Genomic DNA, 27,061 nt, shown 5'->3' with positions numbered 1-27,061 from the left:
TTTTGTTGAGATTTCCAGTAGGAAGACAGATTTACTTCTGGACTATGTTTTAATTTTTTACATGAGGTGTGCAATTTGTTTTTCGTAAGCACAGGCGGCTAGGATATAGTGGTTCATAGGTGAGGTAGCTATCTTTAAGGTCAACCTTGGCTTCAAAGGGTAACCACGTAAGTTCTCTTGAAATAAGTGATATGGTCTGGTTTAATGCACATTTGACAGAGTGAATTGACACACTGGGGAATGGCTTTTAGAAGAGCCAAGTTCAGAGAAGCATGAAAGTAGGGCATTGCCCCAGTCAAAGTAGGACAGGACCATTTAGTGGCCAGCTAATCTTAAATCAGTTTGAGGAATTGTAGATTTGAGGTTTTCCAGCAGAGAGCATTTGAATGAGGCAGTATTTGCAATTTGATGCAGTATTGTTAGATTTTACTTGATGGTGAAGCCAGTGATTTAGCAAAAAGCACCAGTGTTGGTAGTATGCCAAGGGGTGACATTGGTGAAGTCGAATCTGGGACTTCTTTAAAGTAAGAAAGAAGAACACATCCAATATTTGTTAATTAAAATTGATTTTCAACACCGGAATGTTTGATGGGTAAGATACTCTTAGGATTAAGTTGGGTAGTGTAAAGATAATGTACATGGATATTTCGCATAAATCAGGCCATGTGGCTCCAGTAGAGATTCAAAAGAAAGGCAAAGAATAGGAAGACCTTAGGCACACTACGTCTGAAAAGAAGGGCGGTGATAAGAAAGAGCCTACTTTCATGAACTGTGATCCAGATCAGTGTTTCCTAAACTGTGGGTCGCTAATTTTTGGTGGGTCATGAAATTCTAAGCAATAAATCAAGATGCCTTTAAATTCTGTATTATTCTTGCTGCGCTTCACAGACAGAAGTTAATTGTCGGACTATGTCTTCTGACAAACCTCTGATTATTTTTTAACATTAAGATTGATATTTACAAACTCCTCTCACTTTGCAGTCAGAAGAGAAAGAAAAGTAACTGAATTATGCGACAATCTTGCTGGGATACAAGAAGTGTGAAAGGAAAGTGCAAACAAAAAAAGTTACTCCAATGCACTCATGAAGTTAAAGTTCATTTATTTAGGTTTAAAGTAAATACACCTCAGCCACTCTGCAAATGAGCTGCCTCTTCACTTCCGGGTATCGGACTCCTTCTCTAACCACCTTCCCTGGAACCTTCAGTCTTCACATTCTACGACCCTCACATTCTACATTCCATTATATCCTACACACTAAAGAAAGGCCGTAGGATGTCATTTTTTGTTAGGGAAAATGGAGATAAATGTAAATGAATTTTACACATTCAGCAGTTACAAAAGACTAGTTAACATTGTACATTACATCTAGCAGAGGAAGTGTAGCTATGGACGTTAAAGCCAGGGCTGGCGTTTGGTATGAAACAATGTCAATTACAGCAATGTGCTAGAATTCGAAGGCTCTCAGAAATAGGTGGGCAAAAGTTACCTTTTTTTAAATGTTGATGCTTTTTGCAAATTGTAATGACCTCTAGCATGCAGAACGGAATTCTCTTGCCTCTATAAAAACATACCCCCTGCCATGCAGCAGTTAACCAAATATATTGTGCATTACTTTATGGGGAGTCATCCTTGGAGGTTGAGCTGATAGATGGCAAGTGTAGGGAGTCATGCAAGAAGAGAAAAAAGAGACAAATGCCAACCTAAAGGTAATTAAATGTATCATTCTCAGTAGAACATACCTTCTACTGGATACTATTAAAAAAATATGAGGAGGTAACATGAAGAGCTGCCTCATGTACAACGTTCTTCCATGAATGGGGTAATTTCCAAACTTTTTGGAGTAGGTCAGCAGACGAAACCGTGGGAACACCAGAGAAATGGATTCCAACAATTAACAAACTTGTGTCCTAGGGCTGCTCGCAGAGAAAGTGGCTTGTTGGAGGGGATTTACTGCCCATGTGTCAGTAAATTCGTACAGGCATACCAGATGTTAAATAGCAAAGAATTAAAAAAAGACAGCCGGTTATCTGTCAGATGAGAGATCACATAGCACTGGCCATGTTTACATGAGATATTTTACTGTGAAACTGAGGTATGGCCAGGAACATAGCAATGAAAGCCTGGAACAGACATCTTGCTGAACTCACTAATGCGTCCTCCCGATGTAAGATCCAAAATAGTTTCCAATAGGTCATTAGCAGAACGGTCACCCATGAAACAAGCATTTACAATGCAATGGTTTTGCCTTTGTTAAAGTTCGAGCGATTGGCATTGCTCTTGACATTATTTTTATTTATGTTTTTTTAACATAAATAAATGGCATTGTCATTTACAATGCCACTAGCTTTATCTCTCGCAAATGACACACACCAACACCCACAGAGAGCCCCCCCAACACACACAAACCCCCCCCCACACACACACCCACACAGAGCCCCCCACACACAGCCACACAAAGCCCCCCACACACACCCACACAGAGCCCCCCCACACACACACCTTCTGGCCCATTATCTTTTCTCCTCATCAAAATAACTGCCACACCCCTTTCTTTGTTCTGAAAATGTTAGGTAGCAAGCCATTTCAAATCTAGGGGGCTGTGGCCTAAAGAGAACTTTCTGAGGGCATGGAAAGAACAGCAGTCTCCTTTTTCATGGATGAGCATCCCCTAGCTCGGTTCTTATGCTCCACCTGTCTTTTTTTGATACTTCCTCCATTCTTTCCATAGTGTCAACAGTGGGTCAATATGCTTTGTCCTTTCTTTCCATAGCATCATGGCCGCTGTTGGATTCGATACCAAGTACAATGCAACGGTTTTGCCTTTGACAAAGTTAGAGCTATTGGCACTTTAAATGACAAATTGTTTATTTATGTGTTAGTTTTGAAAACAGATAAATAAATGGCATGGTCATTTACAATGCCAATAGCTTAATCTTTTGCAAATGCGAGACCTATTGCATTTGCACCCACACCCCCACACACACACACACACACACACAGCCACACGCACACAGAGCCACACACAGAGCCCACCCCCACACACACACAGCCCTACACACAAACAGCATCACACACACACACACACAATCACACACACACACACACACAGCATCACACACACCGTGCCGCAACCGCTATCAGTTCGCCGTGCAGGACACTACCGTCATGAGGCTTCCGCTCTATGGCAGCCTTTCTACACGGAGCCACATTCCACCTAATTTTTGCCTCACCTTCACCGTTCACGCAACCTGGTCTTGACACCCTCCGGACCTGGCGCGCCATTTCCTTATCCCTGATTGTCATCAGCCCTGAAGAGTCACATCCTCAACACGGTGTGATGAAACACGTGTCGGCTAATTGTACTTTCTTATGTACTGATCATAACTGAACCATAAACACACTTCTAAAGTTGCTGGATCTCAACCTCATTTTTTTAACATTATCTATCCCTTTGGGCTCTTACTGAAGAGCCAACTAACTTGTAAACTTGTGCACAGGATTTGTTTACAATCTGCTCTCAGCCTGCACCAGTCACTAGGTCCATCAGGGCCAGGGAATCTTTGTCCAAGGTGTTATCTAAATGGAAATTAAAATCACTTAAAATGGTGAAGTCTGGAGAATTTACTTTGTGTTCCAAAAGCTGGCCCATAGTTTGCATAAAATTATTTCTTGAACCAGGCGGCCTGTACATTTGCAGCCCATTAAAAGAAAACACGTGGCTGGCTGCTATTTTAAATTGGAGAGCACTTCAGCTTCTGTGTCTTTGGGAATAACTTTAAAAGATGTTTTCAGATGATCTCTGTAAATTATTGCCAGACCTCCTCCCTGTCTGACTACAGGATACTTCCTGACTATTGCGAACCCTGGTGGGATAGCCATCACCAGATCTGGGCCAGAGGTTTCATCTGCCCAGGTTTTCGTGACAAAAATAAGGTCACGGGCATGGAAATTCATTTTAAAAAGCCAACATTCATGCTTATGTTTAACCAATGACCGCGCATTTAGTAATGCACATGACAATCCTCGAGTAGGCTTTGTAATCTTGGGGCCACTCTGATCCCTCCTTACTCCTTCTGGGGGCGCTTTCTGGCTATCCAAAGAATACTCCTCTAAAAGACGCTTATATTTTATGTCAGTGAGCTTCAACTTACAAATCGAACATGTCTTGTTTCCAGTGTTATGAAAACCTTCCAAAGTTGGCTCAGAACATTTATAACTCAGATCGGATAGTTCCAGGACCTCACCTCTGGAGTATGAGTGTCTGCTCGCCATTCCTAATATGAAACCGGCAGCATGGCTGACGCTGTGCGCGAGCCGAGCGCAGACAGACGTAGACGGGCTTGCCATAGGTGCACCCGCTGCGCGTGTCCACATCAGGGGTGTTTATGTACTCTTCCCCGTGGGATGTACAGAGCAGCGAGAGCGCTGACCATCTCAAAAGGGCGGTCGAAAACGCTCTGCTCAACTGATACTGGCTTATTTCACTCTCTCCACTCAATCGCCATTAGTTGGGAGCTGTGGTGGACCGGAGAGCGGTGAGACCTGAGAGCAGAGTTAAGATTATTAAAAAGAGGTTAAAATAAATCTAAAATACTACGTAATACTTTGCGAGTGCTACGCAGTTCAAACAAGTAAAATTAATATAACAATCAATACAGTATAAAAGACTGTGCAAATCGCAGCATAGGTGCAAAACAATGCAGAAATCTCAATAGCGTGCTACAAGAGTGCTTTCCATCGCTGCACGTCGCCTCAGCTGTGTTTATGTACTCTTCCCCGTGTGATGTACAGAACAGCTAGAGTGCTGACCGTCTCAAAATGGCAGCCAAAAACGCTCTTCTCAACTGATACTGCCTTATCCCACTCTCGCCACTCAATCGGCATTAGTTGGGAGCCGTGGTGGACCGGAGAGCAGTGAGAACTGATAGCAGCGTTAAAATTGTTAAAGGAGCAGTGAGAACTGATAGCAGCGTTAAAATTGTTAAAAAGAGGTTAAAATAAATCTAAAATACTCAGTAATATTTTGTGAGTGCCACACAGTTAAAACAAGTAAAATTGATATAACAATCAAGACTGTGCAAATCCCAGCGTAGGTGCAAAACAATGCAGAAATCACATTAGCGTGCTACAAGAGTGCTTTCTATTGCTGCGTGTCCGCGTCACGGGTGTTTATGTAATCTTCCGTGGGATGTACAGAACAGGTAGAGCAAGACTGTGCAAATTGCAGCATAGGTGCAAAACAATGCTGAAATCACATTAGCGTGCTACCTACCTTTACCTTTACGGTTAGTCCGTAGTTCTCTCATGCCACTGTGGATGCAGATCTCTCCAGCGTATTGCTTGTTTACAGCATGACTGGCATGCCCGGCGTGTTCAGATCTAAGAAACCAAGAAACAAGCGGGAGGGGGCGGGAAAGGGGGAGGAGAGACGCAGACGACGGAAGGCGGGTGCCGGCAATGCCGGACCAGACTCGGGGGCGTTCCCGGCGTCGCGTGACGTCGGCAAAAGCCAAAGAATGTCGGGAACGCCCCCGTGTCTGGTCCGGCATTGACGGACAGGCCCCTCATCCAATGGCTAGGCTCCATTTACGGAGCCAGCCAATGAATGACGAGGGCCGACCCAAAGCACACTACAGTTCTCATCAGGTTTTCGCCTGCGCGAAAAAGATGCGCAGAGCGCATCTTTTTGGCGAGGCAAAACCTAAAAAAGGGTTGACTGTAGAAGGGCTGCTGTTGATTTTCCTAAGTGAAGAAATTACCCACCTATGTGGTAGGAAACTGGATTTTTGTTGCTGTAGCTCCCCCTCACTTTAGCCTGGTATGTGATGCCATTTTGATTGAAAGTGTGCTGGGTTCCTGCCAACCAGACCCCCAGCACCAGTGTTCTTTGCCTAAATTGTACCTTTGTTCTACAATTGCCACCAGTTTAGGAATAATGAAAGTCCTTAGTAAATGAATGCCCATGGTACCAAGGGCGCTGGGACTAAAAAAAGGGTCCTTAAGGGTTGCAGCAGGAATTGTGTCACCCTAAGGGTCCCCTCCCCAAGCTCATGCAAACTGCCACTGCAGCCTTTGTGCAGAGAAAAGTGAAGAGGCGACATGGCACGGCTCCCTGTGTGCAATGCCTGCGAAACACTTGATGTGGTATAGGTAAGTCACGCCTACAGCTAGCCTTACAGCCCTAGGGCAGGGTGTACTATACTCATGTGTGGGCATTTCTGCATTAGTGGATATGTCCCTGTGATAGCTAAGGTCACCCTTAAGACACCACAAACGCACAGGGAAGCCATACCAAGTACTTGGGCTGGACACTCGTGATTACAAGTTACCAGTTACATGATGTTATCACTGTAACCCCAGATACTTGGTACCAAAAATCTCCGCTCAATAAACCACACTGATGCTAGTGTCGGATTTATTAAGAATAGCACCCAGAGGGCACCTTAGAGGTGCACCCTGATAACCTACTGACCACTAGTGTGTTGACTGACTGGTCCCAATCAGCCAGACACCCAAGACAAGTTTCTGACCTCTCAAGGTGAGAGATCACTCTGAGCTTTGGAACAAAGCCTGCTCTGGGTGGAAGTGTTTACACTTCCTCCATGCAGGAACTGCATTCCAGTACGGGAAGCTTCAAAGGCCCTGGCGCCTCTGTTATGCCTGTCCAGATAGTGGACGGCAAAAGCCTTCTAGGGTCAGTGTTATGCCCACTTCCCAAAGGAAGTGATCAAGTTGAGGGTGTAGACACCCTAAAGGGCACATTGGCTACTACCAGTCACTCCCCTGAACGCCCCTAAATTAAGTATTTAGATGGCACACCTGAACCCGGATCAAGAGAAGGACAAAGAAGAGTCACTGCCTCGAGTGAACTGCAGAAGAACTGTGATTTTGGAAGGAACCCCTGCCTGCCCACATCTCTTGACAATCGCAACAGGGTGATTTGTCCTACAAGCTGGAGATCTACCACGGCCTTGGGTAGCCTGCCAGCACTTTGAAAATCACCTACAATCTTCCTTGGAGTAGAGGAGCTACTCCCCAGCAGCAGAAGGCACTGACAAGCAAAGTCCGGTCCAACGCCTTGCAGCTCCCCGGCCCGACTGATGCCGTAGGCAACCAGGAGAAGGTACTTGGGCTCTGGAAGATCAGATCTGTCTCTCCAGGACCAACCAGAGTTGTGCAGCACCAACACCTGGGGAAATGAATGCCTTGCACCAAACACAGACAGTGAAAGTCCCATCCGGATTCTCACAGCGCCACGACTAAGTAGCCGTCAAGGGATGTCAGCATCATTGAGACTTACTTCGTGGGTGGCCCAGCTGCCCCTACCAGCTGTTTGTCCCCAACTGTGAGGAGCACCTATGAGCATCCAGCCCAGCCGACCTAAGCACGCTTCACCCGAGCTGCCCAGCCCGGGTACCGAAGAACTGGCTGTGCCCTCTTGCTCCAAGACTCCTTACAACCCAAGCCCCCGTTTGGGAGCTCTAGGACTTGTCCCCCAGTGCAGGCTGGTTCCAGATGGCGTAGCCCCCTTCTCTGTAGCGCACAGCTACCAAGCTCACCAGCACCATTCTCCTGCATAAACCTGGGCAGCTCCAGAAGAACTGCTAGTAGTACTTTGGACTTTAGCCCACTACAACTTTAAACCCAGAAGGTAATCCACTGACACAAACTGTACTTCCTGTTATGCAATCAAGACTTTTCCTCCCATAGTATTGCATTTTGCATAAAAGCGTGCAGGTTTGTAAGATTTAGTTACCTGTAACAATTGATTACAAAAACAGTACTTACTATTGAGCGAAATTCTAGGTCTCACACAATATATAAAAAGTGTAATTTTTCTAATTTGGTCTCTGATTTTTTTCTTTATGTGTCTCATTGGTTGCCTCGGAGTAAAACAAAATGCTTTGCACTACCATCTGATAAGCATAATTGCTTGCTCCACACTTCCACAAAAGAGAGGGTTAGTATTATCTACTTTAGCCTCTGTAGGCCAATAGAGGATTCACAAGACTCTACACAGTGTACTTCTTTTTAGTGCACTATATCGACAGCCAGCTTCTTACATATGTGAATTACGTAGGGAACAGAGGGAAGTCATTGATGGTGTACAGATGCGTCTCTGAACAATGTGTGTGCAAGGTAAGATTATTCTCTTTATCACTGACATGGTTACAAGCCTGTGATATGCCACATACCACAGATAAGGGACTGCTATACTCAAATATTCATGCTGAACATGATTAACAAGAACACTGTGACAATGTTTATTTTGCTTTTTGCGCATTATAAAAATAAATAAGACACATTAAAATGAAGCATGGTATTATAGTTTCCTTTGGGAAACACTGAAGAAGTCCCAAGATTATATTTCAGTGACTTCCTCTATCAGGTAGTATTAGATCAGAAGGTATGTTGGAGTCAACATTATTACATGGTAGGCAGTTTGTAATTTCCTTTCTGAAGAGATGTCAGTCTCAACAATTGTTTTCCAGAATTATTGGTTTACACATGACAAACACTTATTAAGATGAAGTTTCTCACTAAAGAACAGGGGTTGCAGACAACTCAGGATACCATTAATCATATTTTAAATATGTTTAATATCCAAACATTGCTTTACCTGCTCAGCGCCACATTACTTTGCATATCACACGTTTGTTCTTTCTTGCCCCACCCTCACCCTCTAAAAAGCTATTAGAAAAAGGGCACTTGTACTTTGCAACCTCTCTCCTCCCATCGCTGCAAACATGAAATGTCATTCAATAAGAAAAACATCTGCATACTATTTATGGAGGAAGTTCCATTTTGGGATTTCAGCAAAAGGAGTAATCCTCTTTTAATGGTCCATTATTACTCTCAAATACTGCCGTCAATAATAATTTAGAAATGTAATTTATGCAAGACTTATTCTGTACTTTTGCTGAATACTTTTCCCTGGTGACATTTTTCTGGTGCTGGTGGTATTTTTTATTACATATTTAATGGCTGTTTTGATAGAAAGTGTTGGTATAAAACATGTATTTCAGTAAAGTTCAAAATGCATGTTCATATTTAAAAAAGTGTTTGCTAATATGTAAAGATAAAGGTTTGTGTATACAGCTATGTTGTGGCAGTTAATTATTTCAAGCCACTGCCATACGCTTTTGCATTTTTACCAGTTTGTGCCCCACAATCACTTAAAATGTTCTACTCCGTTATGCTAATCCCGTAGTAGATGCTTATTTTTAGTTAATATCAGCGGACATACTCCGCCCAGCATCAAACATCAAATTTACCTTACTCCGGCCCTTTACTTTCGATTTGGTCTTCTGCTTCCTTTTCAGTTTCTTCTTGCTCAGAATTTTCTTATTCCTAAAAACGAGGCAAGGAAAAAACGTGTTCAGGATCAGGACATACAATCAAGCAGCAGAATAAGGTGGATATTCAGTACATCCAGGTTAACACGTCTTTTATTTACTTGTGTTAAACTAACAAAGTTCAACTTGTGGAATAACTGTTACACTCGCTGGCATACCAGATGCAGTGGTGCTCTACCTGCAAAGGAAAATACATGCTTTCTTACAGATTGAGAGAATTATACACATTTGTTTGCGCGAACACATTTTTCGGACCTGAACAGAGTATCTGCAATAATAAGCTTAACAACTGAATGGTTCCACTGCATTCGTCTTAACCAGGTAGCTTTTTACATTATGATCACAGGGCTTGAAGTCCCATAATGCAGAGCAATAGGAGGTAAAACGCTAGGGCTGGCAGTACATCGCTCTCCTTTAATCGTGTGGATGCAAACGACGCATGTGAGTATCAAAAGGTTTATTATTTTTTTCGCAGACATCTATTAGCTCGTTTGCTAAACAAGCACACAAAAATTCTTACTAAAATTCACATGCAAAGCATGCAGCAACAAAAAAGTAGACCAATCACAGAATAATACATGAAAAACAAGTCGGGTAAATCTGCAGAAATAAGGGTTTTTTTTAAGTGTAAAAAAATGTTTTGCTATATTTTCCAGCCAACATAACATTTCTGAAATTATTTAATGCAAGTAACGTACGGATAATGGATACCTACCGGCTTTCGCTAGTTATTGAATAAGTGGAAATATCAGATTTAATAGTTCAGCAAGAACTGCATCATCAAAAGACCATTCAGAACTGGTGATAGTGGAACAAATTGCAAAGGTAAGTAAAATCACCGAACCTTCCTTTGACTTCACTGATCAACAAATGATAAAAATACGATTTGGCAATGCCAATAGGTCTAGTTTATGAATGAAAGTGGCTTTTGTGTCTGATGGGTATAGGCACTTGATAAGTCACCATATATGCACTGTGACACTTATCTTTACACTCATGCATCCATTCATCCATCAAATTACTCATTCCTGCATTCACTCTCTAGCTCAACGTCATTTAAAGATCTTGGATTGGTAAAACAACGATATACTATAGACAACAGTATTCCACAGTGGTCTCCTCCTTTAGATGCAGCACACTGCAGATCAAATGAATGATAAGCAAATACCCCTCTGTGAGCTTAGAACTAAGTAATAACAATACAACTTAAATGATGACTGATTTTACCATATGCTTTGCACAGTCAATATGCCAGGCCTACTGCCTTTATCATAATCTTCTATATAAAGAATCAGGTCAATAGTCTTCATCATTGGCTTGCCACCATAACCAACTCAAGCCTGCAGTACTGAGCATAAGTTTTCAACAAGGTCTTCATACAGCATAGAGTCAGAGGTAAACAAGCATTTACAATGCAATGGTCTCGGCATTGTTAACGTTAGAGCTATTGGCATTGCTCATGACATTTTTATTTAGGTTTTTGTTTTTAAAACATAAATAAATGGCCATCATTTACAATGCCAATAGCTTAATCGTTCGCAAATGAGAGAACTATTGCATTTGCACCCACACAGAGCCGTTTTTCTTGCCTCTGTTCCCTGCTTGTGATCGTTTTTTCTTGCCTCTGTTCCCTGGGGCGTTACTGGGCAGAGGTGTGTGTGTGTGTGTGTGTGTGTGTGTGTGTGTGTGTGTGTGTGTGTGTGTGTGTGTGTGTGTGTGTGTGTGTGTGTGTGTGTGTGTGTGTGTGTGTGTGTGTGTGTGTGTGTGTGTGTGTGTGTGTGTGTGTGTGTGTGTGTGTGTGTGTGTGTGTGTGTGTGTGTGTGTGTGTGTGTGTGTGTGTGTGCGCTGTGTGTGTGTGTGTGTGTGTGGCGCTGTGTGTGTGTGTGTGGCGCTGTGTGTGTGTGTGTGGCGCTGTGTGTGTGTGTGTGGCGCTGTGTGTGTGTGTGTGGCTCTCTCGGTGTGTGGCTCTCTCGGTGTGTGGCTCTCTCGGTGTGTGGCTCTCTCGGTGTGTGGCTCTCTCGGTGTGTGGCTCTCTCGGTGTGTGGCCCAGGAAGACATGGCTGGGCAGTTCGGGCTGGACTGAGGCCACAGGGTCAAGGCTGATTTGCATATGGCCTTGTCTGAACTGGGGTGGTGTGGAGTGCAAAAAAACGATGGATTTATGCCCAGATCTCTGTACTGGTGTGAATGTATGACATTGTTCTGCATTCTGTCCATCAACTGTTGTTTTTGCATTTGAATAGAAGAGGAGCAGATAAATCCAGTTGTTTAAGGATCAAACTCTGCAGTCAATATGCCCTTTTAGTCACCATATTCTTGATGATGCATGTAGAGATTTTCTGCTTAAGAATAAAGGGATTAACTCAAAACGGAAATGCAGGGTTGATCATAGTCCCTAAATTAGAAGTATAAATCAGCAGTGATTACAGTCAGCTGTGGTAGTGCACCATTCTAGTAATTCCTTTTACTTTGCCTTGGTGACAGACTCCAGTCCTGTGTCCATCTTTAAGTGTTGAAGTGGAATTTTCTGTTTATTATTGTGCTCTGACCAATTGCATAGTTGGGTACTGTGTGGTCAGGAAGCCAGTTTGGTCCTGCCACTTAGTTGGGTAACAGGCAAGTTTCGATTTCATTTGTGAACTTCAAACCACTGTTTATGCCTAATATCTTTACTAGGAAGGAGTTCAGAAGTTTTTCTGATTGCACTGAGAAGGATGAACCACCAACAGCCTGACTTCAGGAGGGAATGGTTATAAATGAAGCTAGTCTTGAGCAGAAAATATGACTTTGGAAGAAATCTTAAAATGTAGTACGTAGGAATCCCACGCCTTTCCTGTGCATGGATCTGTGGACAAGGTAGAGTGTCTTACAGGCAGAGCAGCTAGCTATATGTGACCAGATTACTGCCTGAAGCACCAGCAGTGAGATGTGTTGTCTTGGATGAAGGTGTAACTGTAGTCTTTCTGTGGTGTTTGAAATCCTTGGAGGTCTGCAAATTAAGAATATGTGAGCCCCTAGGTGCAAGTCATCTGCCTAACCGTCTGAGACATCGCAACAGTAGAAATGCCCTCTGGTTTCTGTGGGTTCCCGAATAGTGTGAATAAGCATCGCAGTCTTTCTGTGACTTGACTAACCTGTAAGGTCTGTGATGGGTTAAAATCCAGAGTCGCTGCAAGATTTCTGCACTCTTATTGTAGCTGGCAGGTTTTTTATTTCAGTGGCATTTTTAGTGGTTTGGGGCATGCTGCTGTAAATTGGTAGGTCTGCTACTGTCCAGGTTATGATTTCCAGTTATCTAACTTGAGTTTAAGTTGGTTGGCCTTCATATATTTGTCAACGGTACAGAGAAACTCTGTTTGGATGAGCGTTTAGGATTTCCAGTAGCTTTGGGGTTGTGTGTTGTCTGCACAGTTGTAGTATGCCAGGTTGAATGACAAAATGTCATTATTCCCCCCATAAAGGAGAATGTGGTCGCTATCTCCGTAATCCTAAAATTATACCCATGCTCCCAATTTCAAAACTAAAAAAAGGGCCTAAATCAGCATTTTTACTTAAGGAACTGTCACAGTATTCGATCCTGAAATGAGCCCCATTATTGTGGCACGCAAACAAGCACTCTTCCGAACTTTCCTCTCTCGCGCCTCCCTCCAACATCTCAGAGGAAGCCCACTTGCAGATCGACAAAGTCTCCGACTCCCTCGTCTCACATAATCAATTACTGCAAGAAAGAACGCGATAAAAGTAAGTGAAAGTTACAAAGGCCGCCCATTTATTTCACTGAAGACTCGACACGTGCTGCAATTCACTTTACTTTGTTCCACGGCTTTAGGCTAATCTCACTGATGCGCAGGGATTAATGCACTTTATGCCGCGTACGTCAAGCCGTGAATAGCAAAGGCCCAGGCGCGCGCTACATACTCACATTGACAATGAAATAAAGGCTATAAAATTCAGCAGTAACTGCATCACCAGAGGAATGAGAACGATGAGGCAGGGAAAGAGCGTGGCTGACTTTTCGTGCCTCCGGAATGGTGAGCGGTCCCGTCCCTAGTAGTCTAAGACTGAAAGTACCAGTGTGGGAAGTAAACAGACGCCTTCTGACTGCTTCTGTAACATGGGGCAATGCTCCCGTATCGAACCTGTACAAAGAGGGATTCCTCTGACAAACATTGAGGTAATCTGTTTTAATCCAACAAACAATGAGCTCAAATTTTACATATGAAGTATAGTGAGCATTTCAAGCGACCCTTCAAAGAGGGTCGTTCTGAGGACTCTTTGAAAAGACATTCACGTGCTCTTTAAGGAGGAAGAGTGGCACACAACCCCTCACATCATGGGCACGACTTCTCAAATGCATTGAACAAAACCACAATGATAATATAATTTTTCAGGGTTCACAACAAAGACTGCACCAACAGGATATTGCGGACGGTAAGGCATCTACTGTGGAAACACTGCAACAAAAAAAAAACAGAAGGTTGAGGGTCTCACACAAACTCAACTCCTCTTTTCAAATATAAATGTTCGATAACATGAATGCCAAAACTGGACTAGCTAAAAGTACTAAATATTACCAATTCTTCTTCTTCATAAATTAGCAATTTATTTTGTCACAGTTACTATTTTAATCAAATGTAAAAGTATTTTGCAAAATTGCTTCACACCTTTTCTATTTCCTTTGTTTGTTTATTTCTCAGTAACGTGAATTGTATATTTTTGCGAAGATACTGTTAAGAGTGACACGGATTTAGCAATAGGGAAGTTCAAGTAATTTACAGGTTGTGTAATTCTTGATTGCCCTAATGAAACCCCCAGAGGTGTCGCAATACAAAGACGAATGCAATTAAATCATTTTACATCTAATTATTAAATAATTATAACTTTGGCATATGTTTAGAGACCTGCATCAACAGGTAGTGTTTAGAAACAGCGAGCTGGGCAGAAAGTATCACAATTTCAAAGCGCCTGCTATTTTTTATATTATATACTATACATGTTCTGGCATTATAAAGCCTTTTTTCCCCACTCAAAAAATCACTGGTATTATAACAAAGCAAACAAAGTTTCACTGAGGTGCTGGATTTCTCTAAACTAGGATGCATAATTCTGCAATGAACAGGTGATGTGCAATCCTGTAAAGTTTTGATAGATACCCTTTGCCTTCAGTGGAAATCAGTCGCTGTTGCACAGCTGATCTAGCCTTGGCCCCTGCCCAGCAGTCAAGCGACAGCTTCATAAAACGTGGAAAGCAAACACTACCTTGGCAGTCACTGCTTGCAAGCTCTGCATTCGATGAACAAGACACGTATGGGAATTTCACCTCAGAAGAGGATGAACACATCCTGTTTTCTGTTCTACCTTAAGCCAGTGTATCTATTATTTTACGTGTGATCAATGTGCCTTTGTTTAGCAAATTCTAACCGTTTGCATGGTCTCAAAGTTCTTTCGGGAATCTTGCCTTTACAGTTCTGGGGTTCTTGTTGCTGGAATCAGCGGTCTGGCTCTCTTTTGAAAATACTTGGCCAGTCCAGGATCTAAGAGAGTCACTGCTAATCTCCTCCTTTATAATGTTCAATTATTTTGCCTAAAGTGCTGTTCCAGGGACCAGTAGAAACCTAAATTGAAATCTACACTTTGACACCCCTATCAATTACAGGCCTCAGGGGTTGCCACGATATTTTGAGTAGCTGCTTTTGGGTGCATAGCTAAACTCAATAAAACTGCAACAGACTACATTTATGTGACTTATGAGGGCATTGTTTGGACTTCTACTAGACACTCCTTTAAGTGTGGAAAAAGCCATGCTTCTCGGACCCCCACGCTAACTAGCAAAGCACATCTATACTACTATTATAAAGAGAGAACTTGCACCTTTTGGCCAGGTAAACTCGGGAACCACAGCGCCAATCTACACACTCGATACATCTATGAAATTGCCAGGGTGTGTAGATGGACATAGGCTATATACATTTTTTTCAAAAAGGAAATTAAAAAAAATTAAGTTTGTAAACAAAGTAGTCCCCTGAAAGTAGCGCCGGCCGGGACCTAGCGCTGGCCGCTACGCGACGTGCGTGATAACGAAGGAGGAGGGCGGTGCAGTGACGAGCGGCTGTGCAGTGACGAGCGGCGGCACAGGTAAGGAAAGGGAAAGTGAGACTGTGTGATGCAAATGTCGGAGCGCGAGTGAGTCGGGCGGGAGGGGGGCGCGAGTGAGTCGGGGCGGGAGGGGGGCGCGAGTGAGTCAGGGCGGGAGGGGGGCGCGAGTGAGTCAGGGCGGGAGGTGGGCGCAAGTGAGTCGGGCGGGCGGGAGTCGGTGCGGGAGGGGCTCGGGTGGGAGGGGGTCGGGGCGGGAGCGGGTGTACTGCCCCCAGCCGCTTTCTGCCCCAGGCAACGCTGGGGCGGGCTGCTAGTAAGATGTATTCTAAACCAGAAGCAGATTTGTGTGAAGTAATAGTATGGTGTGTGTATGTGTGTGTATGTGTGTGTATGTGTGTGTATGTGTGTATGTGTGTGTGTGTGTGTGTGTGTGTGTGTGTGTGTGTGTGTGTGTGTGTGTGTGTGTGTGTGTGTGTGTGTGTGTGTGTGTGTGTGTGTGTGTGTGTGTGTGTGTGTGTGTGTGTGTGTGTGTGTGTGTGTGTGTGTGTGTGTGTGTGTATATAAAAAATATAAGGTTGACAGATAGTGAAAAGTTAAAGCTTTCTCTAAGGCAAACCTAAAAACAAAGTCTCAGACAAAACAAGCATTGGCAAAACCAATGGGTCTCAGCAACCCAAGTGTAAAAGGCTTTGCCAATGATAATGCCTATAGGCGTTGTCCGTGCTCATAGCACACCAGCGCAGACATGCACACTCTATGGCAGGTGATGCCTGCCCTCTTCGCAGCATGCATAGCGTGCAATTTACCCTAAAAGAATTTAACTTTGATTTTCCGGTAAAACATTACATTTAATTATGAATGTATGTGAATTACTTTTACAACATGCGCTTAAAAGTTTTGTATTGCTTGATTGTGTTTGTAAAGATGCACTAAAATAAAGACTTTAAATTGAAGTGATAGAAGTGCGATTTATCCACGTGTTTCGTAAGTCATTCACAGGCATGCAGAATTACAAGTACATCAAACCAATGCTGGACCTGAGAGTTGGCGTACATCAATCGTATGTAAAATAGGTAAACAGCCACTCTCGGAAAACAGCGTCTGATATATATATATTTTTTTACAGAGTTCTATATAGCGCAAACTTGACCGGAAGGTATCGGGTATCAGAGCGCTTTATATAGCACCAGTTGCATTACATGAGGACACATTCATTTTGCTTGTTAGGCACGGGGAATGAAGTGATTTGCCCAGAATCACAGGATGTTCAGCGTTGTTGCAGAGACTCAAACCCAGTCCCCCAGATTAGAGGTCGACCGTCCTAGCCGTTAGGGCTTCAGTCTTTGAATGCAAAGCAAATATGAGGTGATAAAAACAAGATTTACAGGCCTGTTTACAGAGGAGCTTGGAATAGAGAGTAAAAACACAAACGCTCTTGTTAGGTGCTCTTTAACAAAGAAAAAAGTAGCTCCTGAAACCGATCCTAAAATGGAAGCAGTGGAGAGATGGTGTAATTGGTCAATACTCTCGGGGAGGGCTTAACATAGGAAGAGGCATGACAAATCCATGCCATGGACAAATGGGGAGAAAGAATATGAGAGCGAAGATCGAGGCAGCAAACGGAAAGCCTATGGGCAGGCGGAAGCCCACAAAGTATATACAACATGCAGGGATGTGGAATTCCTATAGCCAGACTCCCAGGACATATTGTTCGGGGTCAAGTGCAACAAGTTCTCATGTGCATTTTGTCCTCGAGACAATTAGGCCCGACCCTCTGTAGCACAAACCCTTTGGCTGCCAGATTGAAGTACCACATTATGGATGTCTGCAGTCAAGGTAATATTTTTGTCCATATGTTAATGCTGTTCAAATTAGTATTTATGGTTCATTAACTGAAGGCCTTTATTATTAGGGTGAGTGCTCTAAGTAATTGTTGTAAAGTCAGACTGCACTACTGAAAGTGGTTTCAGTATAAAAATGTGTACACATGTTTTTAAAGTTTAGCAATATGAGGCTATGTATGATGCTCCCAGAATGCTCTCAGATTTGATGCAAATATTTGCAGAAGTTCGAAAGCAAAGTTGATTATTCTTTGCTTTCAAAATAAAATGTTCAGAAAAAAATGAAATCAGAAAAAAAACATTTAGCTAAACAGTAAAATTTTAGGTACCTTTTCGTTGCAGCATCATTTAGTAACATGTGTTGTTGCATGCTAGTATTTCCCAAAAATATTCATAATGGAAAATAAGTGAAACCAGTTTCAATAAGATTATGGGAAACAAAATTAAAGAAGCATTGGCAAAGCCAGTAGGTCTGAAATTGGTGGTCAGCTTTTTAGTTTTGTCAATGTGCGACTTGTTTTGGGATGGTTTTTGTAAGACCTTATTGGTGTGGGAGCTGCCAGGACCTCACCATAACAAACATTGACAAAAGCAAAAATTGTTTTTGGTCTCAACAAGCACACACTGCTACAGTAGTTACTGGCAGAGAACAAAACTACTTTGTATGCCGATCTGCTCCTTGTGAAAGAGCAGAATGCAGTGAAGCCAGCCATTACAGAGAGAGAGAGAACGAGTGAGACAGAATTTTTTATAACGCAAAAGTTCATGGTCAACGCCAGACCAATTTAAGGGCCCCATTCATAAAGACAGTCTCAAAAGCTCACCCATGGTATATGTCCTTGCATTACATGCAGCTAAACGGCTTTCGTGAATTCCCAAGAATTTTCAGAAGTAGGACAAGAAATAGTACTCCTAGAATATATTTGTGAACTGCATTTTAGCATGAGCAAATATGCAAGTGTAGCTTTGCTCATGCGGAAATCTGAGTGTTTGCAAGTTTACTTTCCCTCCAACCACTATTTACCCCAACTCTGGAAGAACGTTTATGCCTGCCATGGTCAAGAGTAGAATTCCAACATTTCTCAGTATGAGAAAGATTAGAGAAGAGTTGTTGAAAACACCTAAAACATTTAAGTTAGTAGGTTTGCAAAGACTTAAAAGGGCATTCTAAACCTGGAACTATTGCTTATCCTTAGCTTCAGCCCCAGTATATAGATCTGCGGAAACCTGGCAACATTAGGGGATTGCAAGTATTTAAACACTACTATGGCATGAGCTCTGACATAAGCAGCGGGCTATATCAGAGCTCCTATATAATGAGATTGCTGCCATAATTTGTCAGCGCACTACATGGCACCAAAGGGACAAGTGGATTTGGTTACAGGACAAGTACATTTATGAAGCAACCTGCCCAATGGACAAGTAGATATTTTATTAAATTCCACACCCGCATGTCTCTTCGAAACAGCGCATGCGCTGTCTGGAGGAGACCTAAACAAGCATTAGAAAAGCCAATATGAGTGGATTGCATTTAAAACCCGAACAAAACATTTTTAAAAAGCCTGCTCCAGTGAAAAAACTAAAAAACTATTGGTTTTAGTGTGCAATGCAACTAGGAGATAAAAAAAGTAATGTTACGATTCAGTGTACTTTTGAGATGTAAAAAAGTTAATCATGCAATGCAAGCACTCCAAAGGAGTTGGAAGGATACATCAAACAGGCCATAGCAAGAGCTAAGAGAGCCATAGTCCTCTGATTGGAGCTAAAGTCCACAATATGAAGATCTTTCGGAATTTACAACAAAACATAAGTGGATAGCTGAGTAGTCACATCAAAAATAAAAAGTCCCATGGTAGTATAAAGGAGCTCTTTACCACAATACAAGCATGAAGGAGGGGTTACTCTTTTAGATAGGATGGGACAGAATAAATCTGGAGGGGAAAACAATACGGGTAGTTGAGAAGTTCAAGGTTCAATCTTAGAATTACTTCAGCAGCATGGACATATCCAGGGTTAGGTGAATGGTTCCAAGTACATTAGAAGTTCTGTGGACGCTCTAATCGAAGTGAGCCATAAGGCTTCCATGATAATACAAATACATGGACGTGCTATCCAGTTATTCTGAGACAAATGTTTGGGAGATCTATAATGCTAAAAGCTGCCCAATCAAACTGAACACAAATGAAGAAATGCCTCATGTAAGGCACTAGGTCTCAGACCTTGAACCCAGCAGAGGCTATTTAAACTGTAGCAGTTGGTAATGGGATGTTTTACGTCATGACTGACTAGGTTGCTAAACACAGCGACAGACAGATAATGGCTGCCAGAAAAAAATGTGTGCTGGAGAACATAAGATACATATACCGTGTAGCTCAAGGCAGTGAACCAGCACTGCAAATAGACACTGGGTGCATTGGTTACAACAGCCTGCCTACACACCATTTAAATTATTTTCACAGGTAACCTTGAGACCATGTGTTTCAAGTAGCGGAAGAATTAAAACAAAGACGCAAGCAACCAATTTGAGGACAGCCTGGCTTTTTTATTTTAATGCACTCTTACAGATGGCAAGTTCCCAGAAATGTATACTCTCTTAGGTGGAAATAAAGGAATGTGAGCAGGATGGTATAGTTAACTTTTGCATCGTAGGAAAGAGTTCCAGTAGACGTTGTTAGGTTACAGGTGAATACGTTTATTGTTCTTGGATGTTAAGTAGGTTTTCCAGTAAAGATGTAAATAAGGCCCAACCAGGAGCAGCCTCTGCTTCTCAACCCAGGATCTAACGGACACTCCACCTCACATCAATCCTAACATTCCAGTGACATCACCATCCACACCAACATTCTACGTAAAAACACTAGATATAACACACCTTCCCCCTTAATAAAATACACAAAGCAAAAGAAAAAATAAGTAGAAACATCACAGTAATATCAAAGAAACTTGCAAGAAAAAGAATAGTAATAGCACGGTAATTATGCGAAAACATGCTAAAATACAAAAGATTGCAATATGTAAAACACAAAAGTGTAGTAGAAGAATGCGTAAACTAGAAAAGAAACATATCTCCTTCCTTAGCAGAGCAAACATTGAAACAAGAAATTTCAAATGCAAGGAAACTTTCCAAAAACGCAAGGAAAAAGGAGAAAGAGACATACATAAATAAGAAATAAGTATACCACGAAAACAAAGAAAGAGTGAACCAAAGTTACCAACACAACCACACCAGCTGGCCAGACTGGCAAAGAAAATGGGAAACACGGAACACAGCAAAAAGAAGGAGAGAGGACAAAGACTACAACCAAAAGTAAACAACGCGTGACTAGCAATCAACAGAAAGCAAGCAAAGGGTGAATTACACCCAACAGGATGAGAATACACCCAACCAGATAGCAAGCAAAGGGTGAAATACCTCCAACCAGAAAGTAAGCACGGGTTGACTAACACCCAACCAGAAAGCAATCATAAGTAAGCAACGGGTGACTTACACCCAACCAGAAATCAAGCAGGGGTGGCTTACACCCAAACGCAGGGGAAATGTAAACGAAACCAACATGCCTCTTTTACTATTGGTTTGAGACTTTGACAATCACTTCTTGGTTCAGCTCTGGGAAGTATTAATCTCTCAATTAAATGCCATTCGCTGTATGGATGTATCCTTCCGCCTCCACTCCAGAGTATGGACTGAACTGAATGAATGACTACTTCACAACACATTCCTTGGTTCTCTCCTGTATGCCCTCTGTGCTTCTGGTTCTAATTTTGCAACTCTGAAAGTGTTAGCACATTAAACCAAGGCCCACTGACTTTGCAGGAGTTGGTGTCAAAGAACTGCCACAAACTACTTTTTGCACCAAATTGATACTAAATTTAAAAAAAGGCATGCAAGTGAAACAATGTACATTATAACAGTGACATTTTAGGAGTGAATTAAGAAAGTATATCGAGGAGTATTTTTCTTTTTTCAACAAGATAAAAATATAAACAACAACGAGATGGCTGTTTTTCATCTCGTTATAGGTCATTCCACGAAGTGGAAAGAACAGCCACACCATAAAACTGAAGAAACGACTGTAAAAGTAACCTTTACAAAATCCAGGCTATGAAAACACCTTACCAGCTGCTTTGACCTCTGGGTAGGCAGAGGAGAGAGAGAAATCTGGTCCCACTTTGTTTGCCATACTCACTTATGTTAGCAATGTTATGTATAGCACGTATTGCCAATGGTATGCACTTTCTAGAGCCCAGATACTTTTACAAAGAATTCCAGGGTTACCTTTGCACATCCTAGTCTAATTTAGCGAATAATTTACTACGGTCATGGACTCGAATGCCTATATCATTCGCTTAGCTGCGGATCTATATTTTGTGTTCTGAATGTGTGCGTGACGAACCTTCTAAACAGAATTATCTACCAGATGACCATATCAAATTGCCACTTGCTGAGCAGTACCAAAGCACATCATAATGAGGGCAGCAGCACAACCCCTAAAGCAAAAATATGCAAACACCTGCTTTCCTCTATATAGTTTGTGGCTTGAATAAACAAATTTCCACATTTGCAACTTTTAGGTTCGTAGTCAAACCAATGGCCTGGTGGGTAAACTGTTAGCAACAGAATATGCTACCTGGTCGCCTGCGGGCGAGGGTTGAGTGAGGCGGGGGAGTTGGTTGGAGAGGTAGATTAGAGAGGGGTAGATTGAATTGGGTTGAGTGGGGTAGATTCGGGTAGAGTGGAGTGGGATATATTGGGTGGAGTGGGGCAGACTGGACTGGGGTCGGGTAGATGGTGGTGGGGTAGGGCAGATCAGAGTGGGGTAAGATTGAGTGGATTACAGTAAGGTAGAGTGTAATGAGTGGGGTAGATTGGGTTGAGTGTGATAGATTGGTTTGAGTGTGAGAGACTGGAGTGGGGTAGGTTGGGGTAGATTGAACTGGGTTGGATTGGGGTGAAGTGGGGTAGATTGGGGTGAAGTGGGGTAGATTGGAGTGGGGAGGAGTAGATTGGAGTGGGGTATATTGGAGTGAGATAGATTGGGTGGATTATGGTTGTGGAGAATGGAGTGAACCGGGGTAGACTGGAGTGAGATGGATAGGAGTAAGATAGTTTGGAGGGAGGTAGAGTGGTATGGGTGGTATGGGGTGGATTGGGACGGAGTGGGGTAGAGTGGGACGGAGTGGGCTAGATTGGGACGGAGTGGGGTAGATTGGGACGGAGTGGGGTAGATTGGGACGGAGTGGGGTAGATTGGGACGGAGTGGGGTAGATTGGGACGGAGTGGGGTAGATTGGGACGGAGTGGGGTAGATTGGGACGGAGTGGGGTAGATTGGGACGGAGTGGGGTAGATTGGGACGGAGTGGGGTAGATTGGGACGGAGTGGGGTAGATTGGGACGGAGTGGGGTAGATTGGGACGGAGTGGGGTAGATTGGGACGGAGTGGGGTAGATTGGGACGGAGTGGGGTAGATTGGGACGGAGTGGGGTAGATTGGGACGGAGTGGGGTAGATTGGGACGGAGTGGGGTAGATTGGGACGGAGTGGGGTAGATTGGGACGGAGTGGGGTAGATTGGGACGGAGTGGGGTAGATTGGGACGGAGTGGGGTAGATTGGGACGGAGTGGGGTAGATTGGGACGGAGTGGGGTAGATTGGGACGGAGTGGGGTAGATTGGGACGGAGTGGGGTAGATTGGGACGGAGTGGGGTAGATTGGGACGGAGTGGGGTAGAATGGGACGGAGTGGGGTAGAATGGGACGGAGTGGGTAGATTAGGGTAGTTTGGGGTGCAGTGGGATCTGGTAGATTGGAGTGGGGTGGACTGGAGTGGAGTGGCATGGGGTTAGTTTGGACTGGAGTGGGTAGATCTGAGTGGCATGTAATAGACTGATGTGCAGTGGGATAGATTAGGTAGATTGGAATGGGATGTGGTAGACTGGGGTAGAGTGGAGTAGATTAGGTGCACTGGACCAGGTTCAGTGGAGTTGGATAGATTGGAGTAGGGTAGATTGGGTGGGGAGATTGGAGCCAGGGAGATTGGAGCTAGGGAGACTGGAGCTAGGGAGACTGGAGGGGGAAGATTTGAGTTGAATAGATTGGAGTGGAGTGGGATAGACTGGAGTGGAGTGGGATAGACTGGAGTGAAGTGGGATAGACTGGAGTGAAGTGGGATAGACTAGTGTGAAGTAGGATAGACTGGAGTGAAGTGGGATAGACTGGAGTGAAGTGGGATAGACTGGAGTGAAGTGGGATAGACTGGAGTGAGATACAGATAGATGATTGCAGTGGGGTCGACTTGGTTGGAGTGGGGCAGATTGGGGTAGGGTAGACTGGAATGGAGTGGGGGGAACAGAGTGTAGAGGGCTGGACTGGTATGGGGTAGAGTGGTGTGGGGGTAGAAAGGGTTGGGAGAAGTGGGTTGGGGTGGAATGATGTGGGATGGAGTAGATTGGGGTAGAACAGAGTAGAGTAGATAGGGGTAGATTGGGAGGGTTAGATTGGATTAGGGTAGATTGCAGTGGGTGGGGTAGATTGGAGTGGAGTGGGGTAGACTGGAGTGTGGTATATTTCAGTGGAGTGTGATAGACCGGAGTGGGATAGATTTGAGTTGGCTAGAATGGAGTGGGGTAGATTAAAGTGGAGAGGAGTTGGATGGATTGTAGTAGGGTTTTGAGTGAAGTGGGAAATTGGGAATGAGCGGGGTAAATTAGACTGGGGTATAATGAAGTGAAGTGGATGTGAGTGGAGGAGGGTAAACAAGTGGATCCGAGTAGATTGGATTTGGGTACATTGGAGTGGGGTGGATTGGAACAAAGTGGGGTAGATTTGACTGGAGTGTGGTAGATTGGTGTGGAGTAGAGTGGGGTAGGGTTGACCGGGTTAGATTGAGTGGAGTGGGGTAGAGTGAAGTGAGGTGGAATGGAGCAGACTGTAGCGGAGTGGATTGTAGTGGAGTCGATTGTAGGGGAGTGGGGTAGATTGTAGTGGGGTGGATTGTAGTAGGGTAGATTGGAGTGGAGCAGATTGGGGTAGATTGTAGCGAAGTGTGGCATGGTAGAATGGGATACAGTGGAGGGGGATAGAGGTGAGTGGAATAGGCTGGAATGGGGTAGAGTGAATTGGGGTAACTGGTGTGGAGTGGAGTAGAGGGGTGTGGTGTGATGTGGCGTGAGTGGTATAGATTGGAGCGGAGTAGAGTTGAGTGGATTCGCATGTTAACTCAGGAAGCTTTGATCTTCTTAAGTTTATTCCTTAAAGATTCCCATCCAAGACCAGGATGGGGGCACTAGCAGTTGATCAGAGTATTGATCTTAGTTGCATACAAAAATACACAAACCAAGAATGCCATGACATCACACTGTTACATCTTTAACATTCTATCCATGACATGAATACATTCTAGATAAGTCATAGAAGGAATAGGAGGAATACCACACACAGGGCCGGCCTTAGGCATGTGCAAGCTGTGCACCTGCACAGGGCCACCAAACCCCAGGGGCCACCACGCCAATATATATCCTTAACATAATAATCCTCTGAGGATGGATACATATTTGTGTGGCGGCCCCTGGCAGGGATTTGGCGGCCTCTGGCTCTGTTCCACTTCTTAACACCCTGACCCCCCCTCTTTACTGGCCTCCGCACTCTGCCCCGCCCGGATCCCCTGTTCCGGGGCCCCCTACCTACGCTCCTTGCCCAGGGCCACCATGAGCCTAGAGCCGCCCCGCCACACACCTCCCTTCCTTAATTAAAAGAAAATAAATAATTAAACGTAATCAGCAAGATAAGATGGACGTTTACATACTCTTGATGATTCTCTATTTTTTTCCACATTCTTTTTCATACCTTGTAAAGAAGAACCAACAAAAGTTCCTTCTGTTGTTTTACCTTTAACTACCACAACTCGATTGAGGTTCCAGATGCGATGATAGCTGTAACGACTAGTCGCCTGTGTGACTGTTGGAATATAGCCAGGTGTATCCCTTCCCCCGTGTGAAGAGATAACCCTATTCACTAGAACAAAAAGAAACGTGTTCTTGAAATGTGTAACGTAACTGATTCTATGTAAAGTGCCTTGATAACATGTAACGGAACTGGTGCTATGTAAAGCGCTTGGATAACCTAATCGGTTCAAGTTCCTGAAATGTGTAACGTAACTGATTCTATGTAAACTGCTGTGATAACATGTAACGGAACTGGTGCTATGTAAAGCGCTCTGATAACCTAATCGGTTCAAGTTCGCGCTATAGAAAACTCTAAAAATAAAATAAAATAAATAAATAAGATGATCTTGCGTCTTCACTGCATTATTGAACACCTTGATAACTTTGATAGGTTTCATAAACTCCGAAATAGAACTTCCCAACAAACCGGGACGTTTAATCATCACTACATCACAAACCCTTACTATCGTTCTTTTCACCCCTTTTTTCTCATCAAAATACTGTTTCCTTCGCTTGGCCATCTCCTCCTCTTTTTCCTGTTCAAGTCCTCTCACATGTTTTCTCCTTTCCTTTATCCAATTCCTATTTATTCACCCATGTTGTTTCAACCTTAGTATTAGGAACCCTACCCCTGAATAACAAGAAAGGGATTTTTCCCGTTGTACAATGTGGAGCCAACCTATACTCTTCTATTTTCTTTAACACTTCACACTTCCAATTTACAGATTGATATGTGGCCAAATAAATAGTTTCTTTAATTACCCTGTTGAACCTCTCTACCATCCCATTTGCCTTGGGATGATAGGGAGAACAGGTTTTATGCACAATCCCTCTGGAGGAGAGAAAGTTTTTAATCTCCACTGAAACCAGTTGAACACCATTATCTGTTAATACAAACTCAGGAATTCCTTCTCTTGAAAACAACTCTTCCAGACAGGTGATTATGCACTTGGAGTCAATAGATGGAAGAAAGAAAACTCCTAGCCATCTTGAGAACATGTCAATCACCACCAAAACAAACGTTTGTGACCCATTGAAGTGTATTGGACCAAGAATATCTAAGGCAATATCTTGCCAAGGACTCGAAGGGCGCTTTCTCAAAACCATAGGTTGAGTGCGTGTACTTGGATTTGTCACTCAAATTGCATGGGATGCAGTCATGTATGATCCGCTCAACCTCTTTATCCATACCTGGCTACCAATATGATAAGCGTAATCTCTCTTTACATTTTGAGAAACCAGAATGTGCCGAATGGACCAAATCTACACCTTCCTAAGATTGATAGGAGGAACCAATCTTGTCCCACGGAATAGTACACCATTAACAGTAGATAGCTCATTTCGTACAATCCAATATTTCTTTGTATCCTCAGAACCCATTTTGTTGCTGCTCCACCCTTTTTATCAAATCAATGACCTCATTTAAAACAGAATCATGAACCATCTTATCACTTCACTGCTTCTCAGAAATCATCTCGTCATCAATCACACAAACCCATTCATCAGTCATCCAAATCATCTTCAACAAGAGGAGATTTAGGAGTAAGTCTAGACAACGCATCCACCACTGAGTTCTAAATGCCAGAAATGTATTTTATCACAAAGTTGTATTCTTGAAACCCTACCTACCACCCATTTGGTTATTCTGCTGGAAATAGAGTCCAAGCCTTTTTTGCTGAAAATTTTCACCAAGGGTTTATGATCAGTTCTTATCTCAAAATCAATTCCCCAAAGAAAGGTCTTCAGTTTCTTAATTGCCCAAAATACAGCCAGAGATTCTCTCTCTCTACCACAGAGTATCTAGTCTCAGGATCTTTAAGGATCCGAGA

At 43.3% G+C, this 27,061-nt stretch overlaps 1 protein-coding gene across 12 annotated transcripts in view; it reads right to left on the bottom strand.

The window, feature by feature from the left end:
* Positions 1 to 27,061, bottom strand: part of MYCBP2 (MYC binding protein 2) — a 2,065,574-nt gene that overhangs the window by 1,919,381 nt on the left and 119,132 nt on the right. For all 12 annotated transcript variants that reach the window (XM_086934832.1, XM_086934837.1, XM_086934835.1 and 9 more), the window contains exon 2: positions 9,277 to 9,352. In XM_086934832.1, the coding sequence (XP_086790958.1) occupies positions 9,277 to 9,352 (76 nt within the window). The remainder of the gene's footprint in view (positions 1 to 9,276; positions 9,353 to 27,061) is intronic.

The sequence above is a fragment of the Lissotriton vulgaris genome, chromosome 8 (assembly GCF_964263255.1).
Source record: "Lissotriton vulgaris chromosome 8, aLisVul1.2, whole genome shotgun sequence".
Taxonomy (NCBI): domain Eukaryota; kingdom Metazoa; phylum Chordata; class Amphibia; order Caudata; family Salamandridae; genus Lissotriton; species Lissotriton vulgaris.
The sequence above is the reverse complement of the archived record's forward strand: the minus strand, read 5'-3'. Positions and strand labels throughout refer to the sequence as shown.